General features: G+C 44.2%; 1 protein-coding gene across 1 annotated transcript in view; it reads right to left on the reverse strand.

Moving 5' to 3' along the window:
* notch1b (notch receptor 1b) overlaps nucleotides 1–25,925 on the reverse strand; it is a 45,547-nt gene continuing 19,622 nt past the window's right edge. The window contains exons 7-34 of the mRNA XM_069682398.1: nucleotides 25,715–25,870; nucleotides 25,254–25,439; nucleotides 23,335–23,448; nucleotides 19,888–20,001; nucleotides 19,479–19,712; nucleotides 19,284–19,394; nucleotides 17,183–17,375; nucleotides 16,634–16,779; nucleotides 16,413–16,526; nucleotides 15,598–15,717; nucleotides 15,206–15,358; nucleotides 14,888–15,116; nucleotides 14,174–14,375; nucleotides 13,793–13,946; nucleotides 13,487–13,671; nucleotides 12,198–12,330; nucleotides 11,445–11,702; nucleotides 10,888–11,000; nucleotides 9,850–10,421; nucleotides 9,269–9,703; nucleotides 8,995–9,143; nucleotides 6,022–6,235; nucleotides 5,600–5,690; nucleotides 5,224–5,389; nucleotides 3,529–3,827; nucleotides 3,152–3,299; nucleotides 2,951–3,048; nucleotides 1–2,840 (exon numbers count right to left, since the gene is read on the reverse strand). Coding sequence (XP_069538499.1) covers nucleotides 1,476–2,840; nucleotides 2,951–3,048; nucleotides 3,152–3,299; nucleotides 3,529–3,827; nucleotides 5,224–5,389; nucleotides 5,600–5,690; nucleotides 6,022–6,235; nucleotides 8,995–9,143; nucleotides 9,269–9,703; nucleotides 9,850–10,421; nucleotides 10,888–11,000; nucleotides 11,445–11,702; nucleotides 12,198–12,330; nucleotides 13,487–13,671; nucleotides 13,793–13,946; nucleotides 14,174–14,375; nucleotides 14,888–15,116; nucleotides 15,206–15,358; nucleotides 15,598–15,717; nucleotides 16,413–16,526; nucleotides 16,634–16,779; nucleotides 17,183–17,375; nucleotides 19,284–19,394; nucleotides 19,479–19,712; nucleotides 19,888–20,001; nucleotides 23,335–23,448; nucleotides 25,254–25,439; nucleotides 25,715–25,870 — 6,452 coding nt within the window. The 3' untranslated portion in view covers nucleotides 1–1,475. The remainder of the gene's footprint in view (nucleotides 2,841–2,950; nucleotides 3,049–3,151; nucleotides 3,300–3,528; nucleotides 3,828–5,223; nucleotides 5,390–5,599; nucleotides 5,691–6,021; nucleotides 6,236–8,994; nucleotides 9,144–9,268; nucleotides 9,704–9,849; nucleotides 10,422–10,887; nucleotides 11,001–11,444; nucleotides 11,703–12,197; nucleotides 12,331–13,486; nucleotides 13,672–13,792; nucleotides 13,947–14,173; nucleotides 14,376–14,887; nucleotides 15,117–15,205; nucleotides 15,359–15,597; nucleotides 15,718–16,412; nucleotides 16,527–16,633; nucleotides 16,780–17,182; nucleotides 17,376–19,283; nucleotides 19,395–19,478; nucleotides 19,713–19,887; nucleotides 20,002–23,334; nucleotides 23,449–25,253; nucleotides 25,440–25,714; nucleotides 25,871–25,925) is intronic.

Here is a 25,925-nt window from a genome sequence, read left to right on the forward strand (position 1 = left end):
TTTCGAGACACACAGGTGCTCTTTATTATAACAAGGAACATTTTTACAGATTAAAAATGAAAAGGGGAAATACATTTCTTGCAAATTAACTTTATAAGAGGAAGGAAGCATTTTGCAGATATTACAATTTCACTACAACCTAATATTTTTTTTAAATTAGAACATTTTGCAAACTATACCAGGGAGCGTCTCACAAAGCATTCAAGTGGACACAACTGAGAATTTAGCAAACAGATTTTAGGAGGTAAAAAATACCATTTCATAATATGCACAAATGGTCGCCTCAATGGATTTGTATGCGATACAGAACATTAAATAAATAGGAATTTATAAAACCTAAATATTTATGCATTTTCCCTTTTTATGAGAAAAACATCTCCTAACAATATATTGTATCTATTTGTATATAGTTCAAATTTATTAATGCATAAGGGACAGTAAAATACAAAATATATATTCTGTTCTGTGTAACATTTTAGAGGCTGTTGACTGGTGCGAGACCTATCAAAATTGCATGCTTAAGACATCAGATTTCTTAAACAAAATCTTGCTTACAAGGGAAATGCATAACATATTTACAAAAGGAAGAACACAGCCATAGGCTCAAACTAATAGGAGGGAGAGGGGAAATGCAGTTTTCCTTTTCCCTCTGAACAACAACATACACTGTGGCCAACGGGCCAGTTCTCCAACACCACAGGACTAACAGATCACTCAAGCCTGCCTTAACTGCCAATCTCCAAGATGGCCGTATACTGTACAACATCTCCAACACATCTCTACGTATGAAGGCAATCAAATCTAGCGGCACAACACAATGTTGTTCCATTGATTCAAGAAATGTACACAACTCTAGCGAGTGTAACTAAGAATCACATCATATTTAAGAAGGGGGCGTTGTGGAAAAAACAGCTCCTACATGTGCATGAAACACAGCTCATGTGTTAACATTCACAACTTGTGTATCATCGACTGACTGGAATATTTCCCACACTTTCAACATATTGGAATAACACTGAAACTCAAAATGTGCTCTATTAAATGCCCCATAATCACAAGTTTATTTATAAACAAGATTATACAAAAAATAACAAAATATAAACAAAGATTGAAAAATCATATGAAAAAAGGCAAATACTAAAAGTCCTTAAGGAAATAAATACCCAGTGTGTATGCTGAGGCTTCACTGCAGAAAAGAAATGCTAAAAGAAAAAGAGTGTCTCTAAGGACTTTCTCTGTCCTGCACATGACCCCGCACCATGGATCCCGAAATTTCTGTAAGCAGGCAATGCGTATAAATAAGGCATTAATAAATAAAAAGAATGGATGAAACACAGGTGTTGCTGTTAGTATAAAAGCGTATAAAAAAGTCGTGTTTACAGCTTTGCCCTTTTTCTATTTTTTCACAAAGAGTGCCTTTTTTTATAAAAAAATATACAGCAGCTCATCTGGGCACAAAGATACAAGCTTATTTTTTATTTGAACTGTTCAGGTATGTGTCCAATCTGAGACTGCATGCTCGTCGGTGGACTTGAGATGCCCTCTGACCAGTCGGACATGTTGGAATGTGGAGATGAACTTGACCACTGGTCGGGGGAGCCGGGGGAGGGAGTCAGAAAGGGGTGGTCGGGCACCTGGACCTGGTGGTTGGGGGTGTTGTCCATGGGGCCTGAGTAGCTGTGTTGGGAGGGCGGGGTGAGGAACTGGGTGCTGGGCATTGATTGGCTCATGGAGGAGGGCATGATCTGGGTGTCCTGCGGCAGGATGGTGTGGATGGGCATGCTGGAGCTTCCGCTGCCTGGCTGGAGCTCCGGAGAACTGAGCTCCCCGCTGATGAAGTTCTGGCTGCTGGTGGTGTTTGAGTTCTGGTGCTGCAGCTGGATGCTCTGCTGTTGTTGTTGCTGCTGTTGGAGCTGCTGCAGGTTCTGGATTTGCTGCATCTGCTGCTGCTGCATGATGTGCGTCTGTGGACCCAGTCTGCTGCTCTGGATCCCCTGGTAGTTCATCATCTGAGACAGGCTGGCATTGGGGTGTCCGTTGTGGAGGGAGGTCATCATGGCATGCTGCCCTCCTTGGTGCAGACCTCCCTGACCTCCAGGAGCTCCTCTCATGGGGTTAAACTGGCCGGGCTGGGTCATGCTGCTGTGCATCCTGGACAGCCAATCACATTGGCCGTTTATGGCGCCCTGGCCGCCAGAGCCGGACACGGGCAGATGAGTGAGACGAGGAGGCAGCGGGTCAAATTGCATTCGAGCCAGCTCCTGCTTGTTTGGCATCACCATGTGGTTCACAGCAAGGTGGGGGTCCGACATACCCTGCAGGTGGTTTAAGGCTACAGACGGCGACTGCTGGAAAGGTGAGGTCATCATGGGCGGGGAGGCCACATCAGAGACGTAGCCGTGTGGAGACTCCAATGAATCAACTGGTGACAGAACGGCGGAGCTGTCCAGGAGGTTCCCAGACTTCCCATCCTGTGAATTCTTCTTCTTCACCTTCATGTCTTTGCCATCTTTGCAGCCGATGCCTTTGGCGCTGGGCTTGCGAGCCTTTTTGCCCTGGCCTTGAGGCTGCGGCTGCTTCATGCCGCCCAGGTAGCCGTTTGGTGAGCAGAGAGGAGGGGACAATGTGGTGCCAAGGGACCCTCCATGCATGTGAGGACTCCGCACAAGGTTGTACTCATCCATCAGCCGCACGATGTCGTGATGCATTCTCTCCTGTGCAATGTCTCTGGGTAGCCGGTCCATGTGGTCGGTTATTTCTCTGTTGGCAAAGTGGTCCAGTAAGACCTTTGCAGTCTCGTAGCTTCCTTCTCTGGCAGCCAAGAACAGAGGGGTTTCCTCCTGAGCGAGACAGAAAGAAGAAAACACGTTAATAGAGCACGGACTTATGTTTTAGAAAGATTAATGCATTACTGTCATGAATATCTACGAGGAAGAAGAGACATTTTTACCTTGTTGTTTTGCATGTCCTTGTTGGCACTGTTCTTTAGAAGCACAATAGCAGCCTCCACGTTATTCACAGCTGCAGCCCAATGTAGCGCTGATTTACCTGAAGAGGCAAGAACAGGCGTATCAGATCTTGTTCTTTGGAAGCATTTCACTAAATTCTCATGATATCTTCATATAAGTGACACAAAACACAGAAACTTTACCAAAATCATCGATTGCATTGACGTCAGCGTGACAGTTGATGAGCTCCTCCACCATGCCCTCCACTGCAAGCCTGGCAGCCAAGATCAGGGGTGTAGTGCCGTCATGCATGCGGGCATCCAAGTCTGTGGCGCGGTTCCTTATCAGAATCTATAAATAGATACAATGAGTTACTCCATTTGAGCTAAACATGATTACATTTATACAATCATAATTTCATTCTTCAAAGGTTTAATTGTGTAATAATGCATAATTTACACTTTGCAATAATATACATCATTTCACAGCTACTTTTATGTTTTTTTGCTTGATAATTCACTAATACATTGACTGATGTATAATCACTTCAACACCTGGGGAATAATAAGTAAAAACCGACCTGGAACACTCCCTGCGCATCAGCAGCCACAGCAGCATGCAGAGGCGTCCTGCCCATGTTGTCCTGGATGTTAGCATCCGCGCTGGCCTCCAGCAGACGTTTGGCGGCGTCGGAGCGAGCGTAGCGGGCAGCGAGGTGAAGAGCGGTTTCACCTGTGCGGTCGGTCTGGTTGTGAAGGTTAGCGCCCTGGTAGATGAAGTCGTTGATCACGTTAGCGGAGGCATCCTCCTCCTCCTCGCTGTTGCCCGTCTCTAAACCTCCCCCACTGCAGGATGCGATCATCAGGGGCGTGAATCCATCTGCACGGAGAGGTGAGAAGAAGGGAGGTATGAAAGAATTGAACAGACTGCATGGTCAGCACAGCACAGGCTCACGAGCTGCTACAGAAAGACAGGCGCCTGCACTTCAAAGCAGCAGGCGGATCAAAACAAGGCAACAAACAAATCGAATGTGGACTTGACACTTTTGCCTGGGTTGAATCATCACAGCTCTCCTTCTCTCAGCCTTCGATAACAGATTCTGATCAAGGCCCCGGCGCAGGAGAAGCTTCAGAAGGAAAGCGAAGCTAGGGGGGATAGAGGCCGGGCCTCGCTAAAGCTAGGCTGCTGCAAAAACGAAGCATTAATATCTGACTGTGAGACACAGCTCAGTCAGTCGACTTGAACGGGTTTTTCTCCTCTTCAAAAGGAAAGCAAGCCCCAGATCTCACAGATTTGGTCGATTCAAGTGCATCGATCCACAACGGGGGGAAAAAGTGTGCTCTCAAGTTGTTAACCCTGCTGCTTTGATTTTTCATAGCTTTTCCTGGGGGAATCTGGCACTTACTACAAAATTGGGTTTTTGCATGTGATGCCTTCATTGGTTTTTATAATGTGGAATAGAAAAAGAGAAACAGAGGCCCATTACTGGTCAAATGATTAATCTGATCAGGAATCAGTGTTTCCCCCCAGGCGCCGGGCTTCCAGCCGGCTGCTTTGAAGAAGATCCTTTACCCTGAGGACATGAGGCTTTAGCAACTCCTACATCCGCGATTACACACGCACAGACACACATGCACACACAAAAATGCACCCAGTAGATAAGCGAAATGCTCGCTCAGAAAAGGCGTGAATCAATCCACACACACACACACACACACTGATAGGTGAACGTTTGCTCTGAAAATGTGTGAATAAAGTCACACACACACACACACACACACACACACACACACCTACTACCAAAACATTTTTATCAATAATACTGAGTCAATCTGCTAAATCAGTTCTGTGTTTTAAGCGTAAACTTCTCTTCTAAAGAGGTTTTAATGTGTATTTTATCATTTTAATGTACTCAAATGTAGAGGTCTGAAGAGAAATATACTTGATAACTGTTACAAAAAATAACTGTTGAAGGAAATTAGCTAATTTTCATGTAACAGAAAAATATATTTTAAATATATCTTCAATCGATTTCTTCTGAAAAAGGCTTCCGTACATATTTTCCACATGAAATAAAAGATATTCTGGATGGTGTCAGAATTTCATCTGATCATTTATTGTAAAACATTAAATGTGTTGTTCTTTATTAAGTCAACAAAGTCGTCCAGAACAAATCCAAGTGAGCCAAATCCACTGACTGTGCCCGCATGCGTTGGCTAAAGCTCCCTACAAATGTTTTAATGCTTAGCGAGTAAGTAAGTGCTCAGTCACCCACCTGGTCCCCGGACATTAACATCCATGCAGTCGTTCTCAATCTCGCCCTGAGGGGGTGTGGGAGCAATGGAGGGGATTCGCAGGTCAGCGGCGTCCAGGTGCTGCTGCGTCCACTGCCGGTGGTCCGTCTGGTCGTCCACCTCCAGGATAGCCTGCTCGTCAAACTGCTAAAATGGGGAACATGAGAAGTTAGACAACTGAAACTGAGCATGAGACTCTAAATCAAATTTAAATAAATGAAAAAGATGTTAAATTATTCTAAGGCAGCCAGCAAAATTCAGTTATTTTCTTATTTTATATTTAAAATTGTAGAAAATTATGGCTCAAGTTGAAAAAAAAAAAAGGTCAGTGAATGTCCAATATTTCTGTTTCCTTACCCTGAAGCGTTTTGCGTCTGAAGGTTCGTCTTCTTCCCAATCATTCTGGGCGTCATCCATGAGTGAAATGTCTGAGGTGTTTTTCAGTGGTCTGTAATAATGCAGAAAACCCAGTAAAAATCTTTGTACTCTGCTGCTTCCATCTCATCCGAGCCGCTCACCGTTAATGGTGCAGCAATGCCGAAAAAACAAAAGCATTGATTAAATCCATACCCCACCCCTCTGCCCCAACAAGTCAATTAATGCGCACCTAAACCTGCCATATCATTATCATTAATGATCCAGGCTAACCCCCCTTTCCCAAATTTGACTGATCACTAGTTACACCCATTTTGTCCCTCAGAACTAGCCCTTCACCTGACCCGCACACAAACAGGTGCTCGATGACACCAAGCGCCGTTAGCGAATAAACAGAAACTTACTTTAATCCCACAGAATCCTCCCCGACAGGCTCACGTCTCTTCTTCTTGCTGGTCTCTGTGGTCTTGAAGCCCTCGGGAATCCAGAGGCGCCCGTGCTCGTGGCGCCGCTTTCGGGCTGCCACCATCCCGACTCCAAGGAAGGCCAGTATCCCTACGCCGCCCAGGACCAAGTAGATAGGGTAGAGGTCCTGTGGAGGCTGGGGGTCCACTCCGCCTGGTAGGAAAAGGGACAGCATGGTCAAGACGGGCGCCGAGGAACAGACGTGGAGGGACAGAAGACAGACCGGGACACCCAGGATCATCAGAGTGTTCGAGCAGAGCTAGTCCGGCTTGTCTACGTCCCGCCGTTCCCGCTCCAAAACACAACCAGCAGCGAGCGCCAGGAACTGACTGACTGACGATCCTCACCGTTTGTAAAGCTAGCTTCTACTATCTATTCAGTTATAATCAGAATTGCTAACCACTTTTCATCAAAAAAGGAAAAAAAAGGGATGGGGCTTGATAAAAAAAAAAAAAAAAGGAAAAGGGTAAAAAAAGAACACCAGCACCTCCTCTCTCCTTTTCAACCCAGGGTACCAAGAGACAACTTTACCATTTCTTCTTTAAGAGAAAAAAAGGAGGGGGATTAATGAACTTCAAATTACTGCACGCGCTTTAAGCTGTAAAGACGAAGGATTTATTAGGATTTTCAAGATAACAAAGACTCCCAACTTCTAGCACACTCCCGATCAATTTTTCCCCTTCTCTTTTTTTTTCCACTAACGATTTTGAAATGATAAACTCCCCCAACCTAAACCCTCAGAGATGCATTAAGTCCTGGTATTACATTCAGCGAGGTGAAGGTTGCAGCAGCCCCTCACACTGTGGGATGAAGTGCGTGTGCGTGCGTGCGTGCGTGTGTGTGTGTGCTATCTGTGGACGTATATGTGTACATGACTGTGAAAGGCAGAGAGACAGAGACAGAGGGTTGTATTGTGTGAGCAGGGGGTAGGATGAGTTGATTTGCAGCAATTAACCATTTTGGAGCCTGAAGCGAGTGGATTTACACTCTGAGGGAAGGATTGATTGTTTAGGCCATGAGATTCACAATTGCATTTGTTCACCGCTGAATAACAAATACACAATCAAAGAGTTTGAGGATGAGGACCTGAGCAGAGGGCGCGGCAATTCTTTGAATGTGTGTGGAAGAGCACGTGTCTTATCCACTCGTGTTTAAGTACATATGTGTGGACACTACAGCGAGGCCTTAATGGATCATACCAGTGGTTAAGCATGTTTTAGCCTGCTTACCTCAGTTCTTCATGTTACATCACATTATGCAAAGCTTAAATTGGGAAAAAGATGTCAACAAATCCCTTGAATGATGAAAAAAAATACTGTAAAACTCAGTGTATAAGACGCACTTTCAATACTTTTTTTTTCATCTAAAAAGTGGGCTGCGTCCTATATACCTGTGCGACCAATATTCAAGTATAAAATGCAGAGAGAGGTATGTTATTGTGTTCAGTATTTCACCCAGACGATGGAGCTATAATCTAGCTAAAGCTTCGTCCCGGACATGCGCCGTCATGATCGTCAGAGCTCTCGCCATCCTCACAACATTCAACGATACCGTTGGCTGAGCTCAGCTAGCAGGATTGCAAACTCGACATGGCGAAAACAGATGGTGGGCTTTGAAAATAAATTGAAATAGCATCGAAAAAACTATAAACGTTTTTATTAATAAACAGCTATAGAAAACCCTTTCCTCTGAGATACCCCCAAAAACTGGTGTGACTTATATTCCAGATTTTACGGTAAGTTGTGTCTTTCTCAGACGTATTGTTTGAGTGCACAAATCTGCAAATTAATTTTATTAATGCACACAATGAAAGAAGCCAAAGGATTCCAGGAAACTCAAACTGCAAAGAAAAGGTGGCACTGGCTCTGGTTACACCACTAGAGGGGACTGTGAGGAGCCGCACAGTCAGTAAAGGGAGGTGAATACTGCAGGAGTAGGAGTGCCACACATGTTTCACTTTTAAGACCCATCAAAATCAATAGCTTAATGTAAACTGTAATAATGATCATGTTTCTTTCTCTTTCATACTTGTGTATCGTCTAATTGTATCTGTATCTAATCGATTGTAATGTTTCTGTTTCAGTTTTCTGCCTACAAACTACAGATGTAAATTAGCATTCTTGCTCACTCGGGCATGTTTACACCCTGTATCTTTCTATTGATATTAACTGAAGTGCTCTGTCCGTATCAAATCGCTCATTCAGAATGCTGCTGCGAGAACTCTGACCAGCACTTAACTCTGTTTTTAAAATCTCTGCACTGGCTTCCAGTTAGATAAGAATAGATTTTAAAGTGTTTCTACTTGTTTACAAGTCACTGAGCGGTTTAGGCCCAGAATATATTTCTGACATGTTAAAAATGTATGAACCAAACAGGAACCTTAGATCTGTTGACTCAGGTAAGCTAGTACAGCCCAGAGTCCTAACTAAGCATGGTGAAGCAGCGTTTAGCCATGACGCTGTTTGGAACTGGAACAAACCATTAGAAATTAGATGTGTTCCAAACGTAGACATTTTGAAATCCAGGTTAGAAACATTTCTGTTTTCACCTGCCTTTGAATGAACCCTAAGATCTGCACTTTATTCCTTCTGTGCTGTAGTTTTTATATGCTTTTACCACAAGTAAATGTCATGTAATTGTGGAGGACTATATCCTCTGTCCATCATTTTTATATTTCTTTTAAAATTATGTTAGTATCTTTAAGTATAATTCTAGATACTAAGTATTTTAACTATATCTTAATATTCCTATACTACATTTTTCTAAGCATGTTGTTTTTATCTTCCCTTTGATGTCTGTTTAATTTGTGTAAAGCACACTGAGGTGCCTTTGTGTATGAAATGTGCTATATACATAATAAAAATAAACAAACAGAAACATGACTCGTGCAGAATTGTACAAGATGTACTCACTAAAGACAGCTTCAATGGGATAGGAAACATCCAGTTTTCCACTGGAGGCCAAAGCACTGAGGAAAGCCGCAGCATCGTTGGTGTTCTGGAAACACTCGGTGGACTGCTGGAAGCACTGACGGTTGTCCACCTCCAGGTGAACAATTGAGCTGTGGAGAGAAAAGAAAGCAAATACAGAGGTCATATTGCGTACGCCCAGGTAAAACCAACCTTGTTCTTACACTGAATCATACAGTTAATAAAAAAAGATACATTATTGTGTATTCTAACTCACCCTTTGATCTGCAGGTGATCCAGCTCCCTCCTCACTCTCCTGCTCTCGCCCGTTGCACCATACAGGCTCCTCTTCACCACATTCAGCACCTTGCCTGGAACCTCGGACCACGTATCCACTGAGCGCTTCACATTGTACTTCTTCAGCTCGTGTTCATTCCCGTAGTACGGGTAAACCATCATCTCCCCCTTTGAGTCCTTCCGTAATATCACGTTGGTGTGGAGGACGCGGCTGAGCTCGCGCAGGAAGCCGAAGGAGTTGTTGAGGAGCTGCTCTGGGATGATGTGGACCACCAGGACCAACTGGCCCAAGGCGAGCTTCTCGGGCATGTTGTTGGCACAGTCCAGGCCGTCCCACTCGCACTCTGCGTTGTTGCAGCCCTGGTCGCAGTGGCTGTCAGCATAGTGGTCCTTGCAGTACTGGTCATAGAGAGGGCTGAAGGACAAAGCATAAGTTAGGGGTCTGGGAATTTGGTTGTGTAGTCTATTATTTTGATTACGATGACTGCTTTTACACCCTATTTTACAAGCAATAGGATATGGCCTGAAGCTTCTAATTATACAGATAAAGACCCCACTCACTTGCACGGTCCTTCCAGATTCTGGCAGTCAAACCCATCGTAGAGACATCCAGCGTTGTCGCACTGTGAATCGCACTTCCCGTCGTTGAAGTATCTCCAGCACTGCAGCGAGGCCGAGCAGTTCTTCCAGGGATCATTAAAGTTGAGTGAGCAGTCGCCGTTGTCCCAGCCGCACGCGTGGTTGTTACAGAGCACATCGCAGACCTTGTTGAACTGAGCTTCCTTGCACTGCGGGATGTCACAGGCGACCTCCACCTCGGTAGGCGGCGGGATGTCGTGGCCGAACCCTCCCTGGAAGCTGTAATCCAGGAAGTGGCAGCGGAGGCCGTTGAATTTGGCGGGGCAGACGCAGCGGTAAAACGGCGCCTCGGTGGTGTATTCACACGTGCCGCCGTTGTAGCAAGGGTTGGAGTTACAGGGGCTGTCGGTGGGATACTGGCACTCAGGCCCTGTGAAGGACGCAGTGCACAGACACTTGGGGCTCTTGTGGCCGGAGATGCAGGTGCCTCCATTGCGACAGTGGAGGTTGCCGCAGGCCTGGGCGTCATATTCACAAGTCGAGCCAGTGAAGCCCTGTAAAAGCAGGATCAAATATTAACTTACATAGAGGCATATAAGTATGATATATACAAATCTCTGGGTGAAAATCCTTAATTCTGCTACAGTTTGGGGCATTTATTAAAACAACGGCATTGGGCTCAGCGAGCACTGTCACCTCACGTTTAGGTCTCACGCGGCGTGTTACAAGATCTTTCTGCATCGCTTAGTTTTCCCTAGATTCTTCCATTACTCTTAACACTCCATAGACATGCAGGTTAGGTGAATTAAAAGCCCTGAATTGGTGTTTTAAGTTGTATTTGTTGGGCGACCCCTTTTGTTCCCATGCTTGCATTTCTGGTGACTTACCACCTATGTGTATCTCCTATTCTTTTCTTATTCTATACATTAGGGTCAGGGTTATAGAGTTAGAGGCCGGTAGTGTCCTTACAAGCGCTGAGGATCTGTGTGTGTGTGTGTGCAGGAGGTTGTGGGTACTCACAGCAGGACATTTGCAGATGAAGCCATGTGGGGTGTTACTGGCCACGGCACAGGTCCCTCCGTTGCGACACGGTTTTCCCTTACATCCATCAAACACTGTGTCACAGCGCTGACCTGCGGAGGAGTCAGACACCAACAATGTTAATCATATTAAGTAATAGTAGCAAAAATATCTTCACATTTTCTACTTTGATATTTGTTTAGAAAAGCAACTTATTATCTTGAAAATTGATTAAGTTGTCTTTCTCAATTAATCATTTGTACCAAAATAATCTAATGTGACTGATTACAAAAGTTGCCTTGTCAAACTAACAGTTCAAAACCAAAGAAAATAGTTTTTATTGTCAATAAAGACAAAAGAAAAAAGAATCTGAAACAAGACTACGTTCTGTATTTTTGCTTTAAAAATGACTGTAAGCGATTAGTTTGTTATTAGATCATTTGCAGATTCCTTTACATTTAATGATCAATTGACTAATAACTAATAAGTTTAGTTGTAAAGCTCAAGATTACATATTTAATGCAATAAAAACGTTTCCCCTCTGATCAGCTGTTTACCTGTGTACCCGGTGCGACACTCGCAGCGGTAGTTGTTGGTGAGCTGGATGCAGCTGTGCGTGCCGCGCGGGTCACACGGGTTGGACAGACACTCGTTGACGTCTCCCTCGCAGCGCTCGCCAACGTATCCTGCGGGGCAGGTGCAGTGGTAGCCTCCCACTCGATCCACACACTTCCCCTTGTTGAAGCACTTGGGCTCATTAGTGACGGGGTCGGTGAACGGGGTGCAGTCGTCGATGTTGATCTCGCAGTGCACACCTGGGGGATGTACGTAATAAAAAAAAAACGTAATATTTTACTGCTTGAGGTTCTTCTTGTTTTTTTGTAGACATAAAGGATTTTTATATTTTTTTAGTAAGTCATGGCAGGGGAAGGGACCAGCAATGAAACAAAGAAAGAGAAAGGGGCTTAAAAATTGTCCCAGATAAACAGAAATCAACATTTAACGTCTGGTAAAAATGACATAAAGTACAGAAAATGGTGAATCTAAATTTAAAAAATATATTTTACGGTGGATTTCCCATCAAATTCTCTGCTGGCACTTTGGGCTGACCTACAACATACACTCCCTTCATGTGCGAGAGAAAAATCGATGGCGTATTTGACAAGTAGAGGAAGGGATGGAGGCAGGACCGGAGGAGTTTTCAGACATGCCCTGGCTGCTGTTAAGCCCTAATTAATGAAGCGTGGAGACAAGGAGGAGAGGACGGAGAGGCAGAGTGGTGCGGAGGAGTGTGCGTGGGGTCTGCTGACCTTGGGTTCCCCGGGGACAGGAGCATTTGTAGGTATTGATCAGGTCAATGCAGGTGCCCCCGTTCTGGCACGGCTGGGAGAAGCATTCATTGATCTCGTCAGAGCAGTTGGTCCCCACGTATCCTGGCATGCACTGAGTGGGAGAAGGAACAAGAGAGAAGAAGAAAAAGATGCAGAAGAGGAGGAGGAAAAGGAGAGCAGATGGAGGAGAGAGAGAGGGGAAAGTTTAATCAATGTCTGACATGAAACAAAGATGGTTTCTGTTTACCTGGCTGTTTTCTGGCCTCCATCCTGCCAAGGCCGGCAGATCCTTTATTCCAGGGGAGATTAACATAACCAAGCTGTTTATCTTCTATTTATAAACAGGCCTCTTTATCAGGACTGTCTTAGTTGTTATCACACAACAGGTGTGACCCAAATTTGAGATTTTTAAAATATAGAACAAGGTGATTAAGTCTGCTGAAGTCAGATCCTGTAATAAGACCTACACAATGCCAAGCAGAGTAGCATTTATGACTCAATTTACAATTAAAGGGCCAGTTCACCGATTTTCTACCTCTATCATGCTATTAAGGTGAGCTAATGCCATTATGGTAGAAAAAAAATGCAATTCCACTCTGTGCCTTTGGAGGACGCTATCTGCTTCTCCAATGGGCCCTGGAAAACCTCCGCCAGACGACGTAAAACACGTCATCTGGCGGAGGCCAGGGAGCTCGCTAAACTACACTTCCTCAATCTAGGACGCCCGCATCCGATGTCATGTCTCCTTCAAAATCGTCAGGTTTGAAATGTAGACTGCAGACCTGAAGATTTTTTAGACAATCCACCGGTATATTCTCGTCGTATTTCAGGTTCTGTCCCGCTCTGAGTCATATCCTGCAGCTAAACGATAGTATTTCACTCCAGCGTCTGTGGCTGGGCCGTTCCTTTCAGAGGGAGGGGCGCAATGCACGCTGGGTGTTGTAGGAATATAGAATGGATGAAACCACAAGCTGTTTGTACAACTTTCTCCACAGCTATGGCGCCAATTTCAAATATAATATATATATATAATAATAATATTACAGTCTTCATAAATCTCAAAGTAAACCCGGGAATGAGCTGATTACTTTACAGAAAAAAAACTGAGCATAAATCTTTCAATTGCCCTGATCTTACACATGTAACAACTGTTTAAGACCTGATGCACTCTGATAAACATAAGATAAAAGAGACCACGATTAAATTTTTTCTAAATTCATTATATTTTACTTCAACAACTGGATGCTTCTTCTTCTTCAGTGTTTTACCTTGCAGGTGTATCCACCTAAGAAGTCAGTGCAGGTGGCCCCGTTCTGGCAGGGGTTTGGTGTGCATTCGTCCACCTGCTCCTCACAGTAACTTCCTGTGTATCCAATCTGGCAGTGGCAGTAGTGAATGTTTCCTGCGTCCAGACACTGACCCGAGTTACGACACAGATGGGCAACATCGACTCCTATGCAGAGAGAAGAAGAGAAGTGGGCTTTAGTGATGTTTTTGTTCTGCCCGCATGCATACATTTAAAGAAAAACATAGCAAAGTAGTTGACTTTAAAACCCAGATATCTCCCGTCTTACCTCTCTGTTTGGCTGCGACCTCACAGGAAACACTCGGGACGTCACAATAAAGTCCGGTCCAGCCAGTCTCACACTGGCAGCTGTAGGTGGTCTCCTTCTGCCAGCATTTTCCCCCATTCTTACAAGGTGATGAGTCGCACCAACGCACCAGGTTCTGAAATATATATAAGAAACAAAAGCTTAACACAACGTCTATATAGAGAGAATCCCAAAAATGTAAATAAGATCACTTCTTAACCACATTTTCCCAGATTTTCCCTCAAATTCTAAGCATCCGTTGGCGTGCAAATCACTAAATCTATCTTTACTGGAATAAAAAAGTAACTGAACTTGAAAGGCAAACAGGCTCGCTCATCCTACAGCCCCTCTCTGTGCTCCTACCTGACAGTTGAGTCCGGTGTACCCATGTGGGCAGGTGCACTTGTAGGTGCCGTAGCTGTCCTGGCAGGTGCCGCCGTTCTGACAGGGTTTGGAGTCGCATTCGTTGATGTCATGCTGACAGTAGCTCCCCGTGAAGCCGGGCGGGCACAAGCATGTGAAGGCGTTGATGCCGTCCACGCAGGTGCCGCCATTGAAGCAGGAGCTGCAGGAAGAGGAAGATAAGATTGTTGTATGAAATTCAGCAAAATAAAAGTTTTCTGCAGCTTTTTAGGAAGTGGAGATGAGGAGAGCAAAGCATTAAAACTCACAAATTCACATCTGATTCATACACAGAAAGTTTACAAAGAACAAATACCCCTTTCCAGTAATGCCCTACTTCATATCAAGGCTGCTTTTATGACACAAGTTTTGTCTCTTCACAAAAATCTCCACAGTTACAAGATCATTTAGGGGACTAAATGGCTACTAAACCTGCTATTTATGGGAGAGAGAGATATTGAGGTCAGCTGGTGTAATGCTTTACTCCACCACAGGGGGCAGTAGTTGCCAAGAAAATTAGATCTACAAGTGGAAGTTAACCAATGAAAGTGAACCTGTTGATCTGAGCAGATGCCCTATAAATACACATTCTGTCCTTTTAAATAAAAAGCTGTTTGTAAGATACCCCGATCTCTTGATACTATTATGCCTCATTGGGATCTGGGAGTCATGTACCTCTCTGTGCAGTCTGGAGTATTATTTTCACAGTGGATCCCACTGAAGCCGGCCGGGCAGGTGCAGGTGTAGCTGTTGACACAGTCGGTGCAGTTGGCTTCGTTCTTGCACGGGTTGCTCTCGCACTCGTTGATGTCCTCCTCACACTTTGTGCCCCGAAAGCCAGGCAGGCAGGTGCACAGGAAGCCGTTCACCTCGTCCCTACAGAGGCCTCCGTTACTGCAGGGGTCTGTGGTAGAAACATTTGATTTAGATTGTGCTTCATGTGGGGTCTGATGTTGATTAAATAAGTAATGAGAGAGAGTCTCAAGAACGTACTGGGCTTGCAGTCATCAACATTGGTTTCGCAGTTGCGTCCGGAGTAGCCCGGCTTGCAGCCACAGCGGTAACTGCCCAAAGTGTTCTGACAGGTTGCTCCATTGCGACAGGGATTCTTCACACACTCTTTGATGTCTACCTCGCATGTTTGGCCTTGGAGGGATGGAAAGAGGGAGATAAATTACTCTTTGAACGGTGGCACGACACACCAGGATAGTGACGAAGGAAGGATGCAAGTAAGAACATATTTAAGTAAATGGTTGATGATCATTAAGCAAATGATGTTACTGTTGGAAATAAAATACAATAGCAGACCTGCACGGCCTTTCTGTTGACAATAACAAATAAATAGTCCCTGTAGGACACAGATGAATGCAGACTCTAATGTTTACCTTGCCATCCTTCAGGACAGACGCAGGAGAAGCTCTGATAGTCCTCAGACTCCTTACACACTCCTCCATGTTTACAGGGTTTGGAGCTGCAGGGTGCCATCAAGGTTTCACAGTTCTCTCCTGAAACACACAAACACAAGGACACTTTAATTAAAGCAAAGTGTCTTGAACACTAACTTTCACCATGTGACATCAGGTAGGAGTCATGAACTTGGAGATAACCCAACCCAAATGGACACAGAATCATCTTTCAATCAGTGCTATCAGAAGATTTTAGCCAGGCTCTGTCAGTGTTAGAGGCCTGCGGAGACATTTCCCTATCTGTTTCGATAACACACGGCTCATACAGGAAGCCGGCTCCGCTTTCCGGCCATTGTGATGCCATTTACTGTTCTGTGAGACAGGAAGCAGGCAAACAGGAAATGTGTCAAGCGCCCCGTTCCCACCCCGGCACGAGAAAAAGCCTTTTATTATTCAAAGACCTGTGGATTTTTCCAAAAAGACGACTCAACGAACCCAAGACAATGTGCCCTTATCCTTTCCATCATTATCTGTTTTGTGAAATATTATCTGAGATGACAGGAAAATATTTTCCAGCTCTCTTATCAGGGATGCTCGTGTATCTCACAGGAGCAGAGTGAGTCAAATGTTTGGTGTCTTTCAGCCCAGAGGAAGTCTTGCTTCTGAACTTTACTCGACAGCTATTTCCTCTTTGACGAGAAATTAAAGCACGCAGGCTGTGAAAACTATTCTTTCACGTCAAGGAAATACCAGAACACCAAGCCAACACATGAGCATACAAAATATTTTCATACCCGTGTAAGGCAGGATGCAGTTGCACTTGTAGCCTGCAACATCGTCGATGCACGTCCCCTGGTTGAGGCAGGGGTTGGAGGCACATTCATTGATGTTTGTCTGGCAGTTTGGGCCTGCAGTTAAACACAATATATGACAAATACACGTCAGTTAAAGGTCAAACACACACTATGCAAGCCAATAACCTACACACACCCGTCCACACAAGACAATAACTGACCGGTGAAGCCCATGCGACAGGTGCAGACATATCCGCTGGTCATGTCCTTGCAGGTGCCTCCATTCATACACGGGTTGGATTCACACTCATTGTTGTTGATGTCGCAATTCTTGCCACTCCAGCCTGAATCACACAGGCATTTATAGCTGATGGGGAGAGGAACAGTGGAAAATCTCAGTGATAAGTCTCTGGAGACACATTTAATCTGACAGACTTTATTACTGTCTTTTAGGAGAATGTTGAGCTTAAACAATGGGATTCACAGTGGAGTGCCAAACCCAAAACCACCCCTTTTGAGGGGCGTAGCTACCGTTAGATAAGTGTGTCTTATTATATGTTTGTTATGACACTACTTCCTCACTAATATTGCTAAAATGGAATAAAAATCATACAGAACCAACTGAAAAACACAATGTCCGGATGTTTTTTAATGTATTTAAATTGTATTTTTCTCTTAATGCTTTCAAATGTTAATAAAATGTGTTAAGGAAATTAAACGCCACATATGGTAGCATATAGTCGAATGTTTTGGACTGTAGACGGACTCACCCATTGATCTTGTCTTCACAGTGACCGTGGATGCAGGGATTGCTGAGGCACTCGTTGACCTGGGAGAAGCAGGTGGCGTCATGGTAACCCTCCGGACACACGCAGGTGAAGCTGTTTGTGCCATCGATGCAGGTGCCGCCATTGTGGCAGGGGTTGATGGCACACTCGTCGATGTTGATGTTACACATGGTACCTTAAAGAAAGGATACGATATTTCACTATATGTCCTGGAACAGTATCAAACCAATAATTGTCAAGAGTTACACAAGAAGATTTATGCCACTCTCATGGCTGCTCTCCAAATTTGAAGCTAGGGCCAGCCGCCGATTAGCTTAGACTTATGGAGACGGCTTATGGTAGAGAAATGAACATTCAATTCACCGGCAACAGCTCTGGTGGACATTCCTGCAGTCAGGATGCCAATTGCACGCTCCATCAAAACTTGCGACATCTGTGGCATTGTGCTGTGTGATAAAACTGCACATTTGAGAGTGGCCTTTTATTTTGGCCAGCCTAAGGCACACATGTGCAATAATCATGCTGTCTTATCAGCATCTTGATATGCCACACCTGTGAGGTGGATGGATTATCTCGGCAAAGGAGAAGTGCTCACTAACACAGATTTAGACAAATTTGTCAACAATATTTGAGAGAAATAGGCCTTTTGTGTTCGTAGAAAAAGTCTTAGATCTTTGAGTTCAGCTCATGAAAAATGGGAGCAAAAACAAAAGTGTGGCGTTTATATTTTTGTTCAGTGTATTATGATTAAGTTTAATATCATACTTTTTATTACCTCATCCATACCGTGCAATTATGTCTGTGCAATTACTTCTCATGTGCAATTGTTATTTATTCTGCAGTATTTTATTCATCAACCATATCAACATGCTACACATCATGTGTGTTTTTGATTTGGTGCAATTTTTTGTACAAAAACGTAACCATTCACAATGAGTGAAAGATGTACATAATGAATATATCTATAATGGATATTATTATTGTCCTTTTATCCATCACTTGTTTTATCCTGTCCTTTACGTTGAGCTGTTGTAACAAGTGAATTTCCCCCAATGGGGGATCAATAAAGTCTATCTGATCTGATCTTATGCTAATGTAAGCTAACCATATCCTGCCTGTAGCTCTTTAGGGACAGTATCAACCTTCTTATCCAACTCTCTGCAAGACAGTGAATCTGGGTATACCCCAAAATGTCCTTATGTGTATTAAACTACTCCTTTAAATCAGGTCACATGATGTCTTTAAGTGTGTATAGACAGTAAAGTGTTACAATCATTTCTTAAACACTTGTCAACAGGACGACTTTGCACCCTGTTTGAAGTATTATTTTAAATACACAATACTAACCCATACTGCCACAGACAAAGCCGCTACACAATGAAGTCTATATCTCAGCGCAGTGAATGTATCAATTTCCAGAAACATGAGGGGTTTTAAGTCCCCCTTTGTCGGCCACTTGAAGCGTTGACGCCATTCAGCCTGGTGCCACGCATAACATAAAGGCAGCCCATTTAGCTTTAAAGCAGGGACCGGCTTCTGAGCTTTTAAAAGCTCAACTTTCAGGAATCTTTCAGGGAATCTTTTCTCCTGCTCAAATCCCAGGTGACTGTGTGTGCCTGAGTGTGTGTGTGTGTGTGTCCTCTCTTTGGAGGGTAGCTTGCGTGTCCGAACAGCAGCAGGTTTGGGGACAGGGTGGAGCTGGAAAGTGATACCGGTCGAGCCTCTGAGGAGCGTGCTCACTCGCTCGCCATCTGTCACCCTCCCCATCGAGACCCACACTACCCCTCTATACGTTTGATCCTCTAATCCTGCACCTTATACATTTTTTTCGACTGGCCACCTGAGACAGTGGCCATGTTTAACCCGTCTTAAATTACGTACATATTTATTTCTATTTGGTATATACATAATGTTTTCATCTTCTGCCAATTCCCAACTTTGCTCCCTTCCTTTGGGAGGCAGTCAAATCTTCTACTCTTTAATTTTAGCTCTTGTGCAGAGAAATTGGAAAAGAAGTTGAGCTGAATCCACCGCTGTAAAAAAGCCACATGTTTAGGACTGAGCAATAAAATGAGCTGCTTACCCGTATAGCCGGGTTCACAGGCACATTCATAGCCATTGATCTTGTCGATGCAGGTTCCATAGTCACAGGGGTTGCTCTTGCAGTCGTCAATGTTGATTTCACAGTTAATTCCTGTCAGAAAAATGCATTTAGTTATCTTAAATGTCATAAAAAACTTTTATTTGCACTTTTAATTGTATGTGTGGCGTCAACTACCTGTGGTGCCTTTGGGGCAGCTGCAGATGTAGGAGTTCTCACGGTCCTGGCAGGTGCCTCCGTTCCTGCACGGCTGGCTCAGACACTCGTTGATGTTGGTCTCACACAGCCGGCCGGTGTACCCGGGGTGGCAGTGGCAGCTGAAGGAGGCCAGGCCGTCGATGCAGGTGCCGTAGTGACACGGGTCCGAGTAACACTCGTTGATGTTGCTCTCACAGTGTCTCCCAGAGTAACCTGGCAAAAGTTGTATTCTGTCACGTCTCTGTCATGTCAGGGTGTATTTCACTGATTTGTTCTTTTTCTACTATTCCACACTTTCCTTTTCCTTTTTATAAGTTTTTAAGATTGAATTATTTCAGCTTTATTTATGTGTATACCAAATCACCAATACTTCAAGAAGCCTGTATACCTTCAGTGCACTCGCAGGTGTACTTGTTGGGTCCGTCTGTGCACTTGGCGCCATTTTTGCACGGCGTGCTGGCACACTCATCGATGTCTATCTGGCAAAGGTTCCCAGTGAAGCCTGGAAAAACAACAAGAGGGTGTTACTGTGTGCATGAGAGCATGAAGGAGTGTGTGTGTGTGTGTGTGTGTGTGTGTACAGACATGGCTACTGTGTTCTCACCATTTCAAACCAGCCCCACTTATAATCCTGAGCCCGTACTATAAGAGCTCTCAACGAATCAGAAATCTGCATGTTAATTAACAACTGTGCAACACTACAAACTCTCTATTTTCCCTTTCTCTTCTTTTCAGCACGACTCCAAAAGCAGAAGGGGAGAGTGGGGGGGACCCAATTGGTTTAAAGCGGGGGGGAGGGAGAGAGGGGAAAGAAATGAGGGAAGAATGAAAGTTGCGAGGCCTCCTGACCATGGGGTGAGAGACAAAGGAGAGCCTGTCTGCTCAACGCAACGCCAAACTCAGCCCGTTGCCTCCTTTGTCCCTGAAAACTTTTCCATCACAATGTGCATTATCCTGTCTTGCTCTCGGCCCCTTCTCCTCAGCCCCCTCCACTCCCTGCCCGCCTTTAAAAAGAACCAGCTTGACCTTTGACCCTCCAATATTCAACCTCCTTGTCATTCAAAATCTGCCAGCAGGCTTTCTTCTATTTCTCCTGGAGTAATTCGCACTCAGATATTTTCTTCTCGTCTCCCCTCAGTCACATGATGGTACAGTCCGAGGACCCGTAGTGGGACGTTGTCTGATGAAGAGATAAAGCCCCCCCCCCCTTACCCCTCCCCTTCTCCACAGCAGGAACACACAGGTGGTTTAAGCTAAAAAGACAGACTCAGTTGCAGCTAATCCGGTGAGGAAGTATTTGTGTGTCTGATGGCTGAGCTGATTACTCCCAGTGGACTTTGCGAAAACCATTCACTGTTTTTCTGACTCGGCCACGAGCGTATGCACGATGTGAGGACTGCAACGTACACACAGTGGAGACGCATACATTACACTGCGGTTACAAAATAGTATTGGGCTAAAAAAAAAAAAAGTTGATACTTTTTAGGAAGGCACTGACAGATTTAAGTCCTAACACCTGGCTCTATTAAAGTAATAATCTTGAAGATTTTCAGTTAAATAAATGAGGTAACACAATTCTGATTGAGCCTATGGCCCACTGATGAATTTGCAGTAATACAGACTGGCTGTCTGTGGCAACTTTCGCGGAAAAAAATCAGAAGCGGCGCCCAGTTAGCGACGCGTTTTCCATCAGCCAGCAGTGGTTGGTCTGCCAGAGAGGGTAGGCGGAGCTAAGCGGCTGCTTTTCCGCTCTCTGCAAGTGTTGCGAGTAAACAGTAATCTACTATGAATAGAATAGAATAGAATAGAATATCTTTATATTGCTATGGCTGAACAAACAAAGGAAAGATGGATGACTACAGATACAACTTCAACAATAAGTAAAAAGGGGTCGTCGTACCCGGGTGCTTTTACCGGATCCCCAGTAAAGCTTCCCCAAAAACGCTAACCGCAAGAACTCCGTCCTCTCATTAACTAATGAATTGTTAAATCACATCCTGTTGATGGTGTGGTCGTTGCTAGTGAACTGGGAAGTGTGCTCCCGCAATTACGGTTTTTCGCCATAGGTGCCGCCAAAGAAAACAAACTGAGATTTTCGAGATTACCACTTTAATGGTCAATAAATAATTTACTAATGCTTTATAGATCAATTGTTACTGATTAGTAATAGCAACTTAGGACTGCCAATGATATTGGATTCATAAAATGTTTATATGTTACTAATCATTTACTATTACTAATGGCAATTTTATGGTAAAATAAATAATTCATTAATGATTTATTGATCAGTTATAAGATAATAAGAACAAAGTTGGTAAACAACATCAGTCTCTTCTGTGAGTGTCCCTGCATGTTTCCAGCAGTGGGAAAGAAGCTGAAAAGAACCTCGGCGGCACAAATTGAGTGTTTTTTTGCCAGGATGTGATGCATACATTTCCCTCACAGTTTAGCTACAGTGTCCAAAGATGCACCGACTGAATCGTAACTGAAATCAAACTGTGAAAGAATTTCTTACACAGATGCACACAAATGCATATCCACACAAAAGGTAAAGCTGAAATGCAAACATACGCGCACACACACACACACACACACACACATAACGCACCTCAGCAGCCAAAGAGGGATTTATCCGCAGACTGCTGGAATCAGACATTTCAATGCCTCTCAGTGGGGTTTCCATGGCTATTCCATGTACAGAAATAATAAGAGGGGACCCTCGCCTCGGGCCTGGCTCGCAACGGGGACAAATTTACATCTCAAGCAGGGCGGTTAAACCCCCTTCCCCTTCTTTACCCCTCCCTTCCTGCTTCAGCATAACGGTCTGTGCGTCTCACCCCCCCTCATCCCTCCAAAAAAACACTTTCACTGCCACCACTTTGTGCTGCTTCCTCACATAACCCCCTCTCACTGTCACACACAGACTTCTCCGAGGCGTTAAGCCTTGTGTTCACTCGTGTACCCCCTCTCCATTATTTCTTAAGCTTTCTTGTTAGGGTGTCTCTCCTTCTTTCTCTCCCTTTTTCTCTTTTTACTTCTGTCTTTCCTTCTTCCTTTCTTTTCTCTCTCAACAGGAGGAATCCTGCCTCTCTCCACCCAGGCCGCCTTTGATCCACCCGACTCTGAGCTTCGCTATTTTCCTCCCTGAAGAGAAAAAAATCACTTCCACCTCAATGATCCCGATGAAAGAATGCAAAACAGAAAAACAGATTTGGGGAGTCTGAAGATCGTTCCGATGCTTTCTTCTTTTCTCTCCTTTCTTCTTTTTCCAGCAGCAATAGCAGCATTCTTTCTTTTCTGAATAAAACATCAATACCTCCAGTCTACATAATGTAACTCCAATGGCATTTCTGAAAAAAAATGTTGAAGCATAACAACTAATGCCCTCAAAAGAGACCAAACGAGTGCCTCATTCGCCACCACAGCACAGAGGAGTGTAGTAGTAGCTCCTCTCCCTGCTATTATTAGCTTTCCCTCTTCCCCAAAGAGTCGTGTTTGGATCCACAAGTTTCTGCTCACTCATCACACTTTGCAAAAGGTAAAAGAAACTTGTTTAAAAAGTTCAAACTTCCTCAAGCTTTCCCTATAGATTTTTCTCCTTCCTACCCTCCTCGACTGCTGCGTTCGTTCGCGGCTACCCGGGCCTGCGTAAGCCTGCCTCAGGGCTGGGATTAGTGCCCGTCCAGAAAGGTGTTTGTGTGTGTTTGTGTTTGAGCGAACAAGAGAGACAGCGAGGTGCAGAGAGAGAGATCGACCTCTGTGCCCCCTGGCCCCACGCCTCCTCCCGCTCCCTTCCTCCTTCCCTCCTCCCTCTGCAGCAGTACAGCAGCCTCACCTGTGGGGCACTGGCAGTGGAAGGCGTTGATCTTGTCGATACACTTGCCGTTGTTCAGGCAGGGGCTGTTGGCGCACTCGTCCGTATCGATCTCGCAGAACTCCCCCTCGTAACCTGGCCAATTAGCAAGGGAGGACCGGGAGGGAGATGGATTGGTTAGACAGAGGCACAGTGAGAAACATTTTCACACTGCTGGTATATGCTGCCGTAAAAGATTTAAATCACACATAGTGGCTTTATAAACTGTAATTAAATATTACTTTCTTAATTGATTAATCAAAGTGAAAATGGCCGTAGTAATATATATTAAGTTACAGGTGATGTTATCTAATATCTTGTTTTGTCCGAAGCCTTAAGATATTACCTTTACTTTCACTGAAGACAAAAAAGCAGCAAATAACTGCCATCACAGCGTCACAGAGACCAAAGCGACTCGTTCAAATGACTTATTTATCCAACCAAAAGTCCAAACCCAAAGTCAGAAAATCAAATCTTTATATTTATGAAGCTGGACAGATTTTTGTTCTCTTTTTGTAAAATCGGCTAACTAATGAATCTAATAACTTCAGCAGCATACAGGACCATGTAAGAACAAAGAGAATAGAGGCATGTAATGTGTATCAAAGCAGGTCTCTAGCTCATTGTCAACACATCAAAGTCCATACACACAAACACATACACATATTTAAAGAAGTGATGCAGTTATAAGTTACATGTGCATACCATGGACTGTATAAAAAGATGGACGACATGACAGCTCCCTAAAAGTGAAGCCACGCCCTCTCTATCGCCCCCTGCTGACTGGCTGCAGTATAGGTCATAAAGCCCGCCTCCTTCATGTTAACAGATGGGACATGAGTCTTATCATGCTGATTTACGTCCACGTGTTCATTTTTCTTGACAAGTTTATTTTTAATTAGTTATTTGAGGCTGTAAAAAGGATGATTGACAGCTCTGTTGACAAATACGGCTCCTGCAGCCGATCTGTTCCTGATTAGCGAAGCAGAGAAGGAACGGTGAGAGGAGACATAACTAAAACAATCACTACAGTCACTGAAGTTTCATATCTGTGAACGTTAACCTCAGACCAACACAAGAAGCTGTTCTGCTGTTAAAGATGCCGACGTGTGGGATCTTGGCTGTTTTTTTCGTTAAGTTAAGTGTGTGTTTGGGTTAGCGGAAGTGGCTACGGCGGCTCCGATCTCTACTGCGCAACTCTGGCTCCAAATGAATGTCACCATCGCAAGATGGCAGCGCCTATCACGGGGGCTATTATGGCTTCAATTTCATACAATGAGAGCAGATGGAGATGCATCGTCCATCTATATATACAGTCATTGGTGCATACATGTGAGTTAGGGGTGGGAATCACAGGGTAACTCATGATATGATACGCGATACATGGCCCACGATAACGATAATATCACGGTACAGCGGTTCTGCGATTGATATATTGCAAGACAATCATAAAACGATACATCATGATATCTGACTAACTTCTGCCAATTTATGTCCGTTACCTTCATTCATGTCATAAGCGCCACTGCAAGGAGTCATGAGTAGTGACGCGTTGAGTCAAAAACGCAGGGAAATCTTTTAGAGCGCCGTATATTTGTAAGATAAAATATCGATATATAGAACCAATCTATCAATAATTGTATTGCACAGATAAATTGCTGTATCGATATTTTGTCCCACCCCTAATGTGAGTTGTTTGTAAGCCTTGATTTCTTGTAATCACACAATATGTAACTAAATTGTTCTAGAAAGTGAAATTTCAACTATATTTAAGGGGAAAAAATACAAATTTTATGAGTGATCATGCCCTAGGACAAAGTGAAAAGGCTTTGACAATGTGTTAAATGTCATGAGTTTGAGACATTTTCTGGTGTTTTTAAAGCTGTCTGAAAATGTCCCACCTGGCATGCAGATACAGTGGAAGTCTCCGATTTGATCCAGGCAGGTGGCTTCATTCTGACATGGGCTCGACAAGCACTCATTGATGTCCAGCTCGCAGCGCGGCCCCACGTAACCCTGCTGACACTTACACTGGAACGAGCCCATGGTGTTAATGCATTTACCTGCATGCTCACATGGGTTGGAACCTGCAGAGAATTACATACAAGATGTAAGAAGGAGACATTTGACTGCAGAGATATGACAATAATTTGGGTTATTTAGTGTTTGATGAAGCCAAACCAAAGCCAAGACTCTGTGTTACACCACTGAACGTGTTACTATGGGAACAATTATGGGTACCAAATAAAAAATAATAACAGGAAAGAATGAACTCCTATTGGGTATAAAATAATTGTGAATGCATGTGTGATGGTTGAAAAGCTTTAGTTGAACATCATGTGTCACTCAGTGTGAGCTTTACCCAGCGAGCACTCGTTAACATCCTGATCACAAGACGCTCCGAAGTATCCCGTCGGGCAGACACAGAAGTGATATCCATTGACGGGGTTGGTGTCACAGTTGGAGCCTTTCTGACACGGGTTGCTAATGCAGGCGTCGTCGAGCTGGCACAACAGTCCTGGTGTAATAAAAAATGAAGTTTAATACACTGGACTGAACATCCTGCATTCATT

The sequence above is a fragment of the Semicossyphus pulcher genome, unplaced genomic scaffold, assembly GCF_022749685.1.
Source record: "Semicossyphus pulcher isolate SPU_LCO1_2020_fin unplaced genomic scaffold, fSemPul1.0.p SCAF_6, whole genome shotgun sequence".
NCBI lineage: Eukaryota > Metazoa > Chordata > Actinopteri > Labriformes > Labridae > Semicossyphus > Semicossyphus pulcher.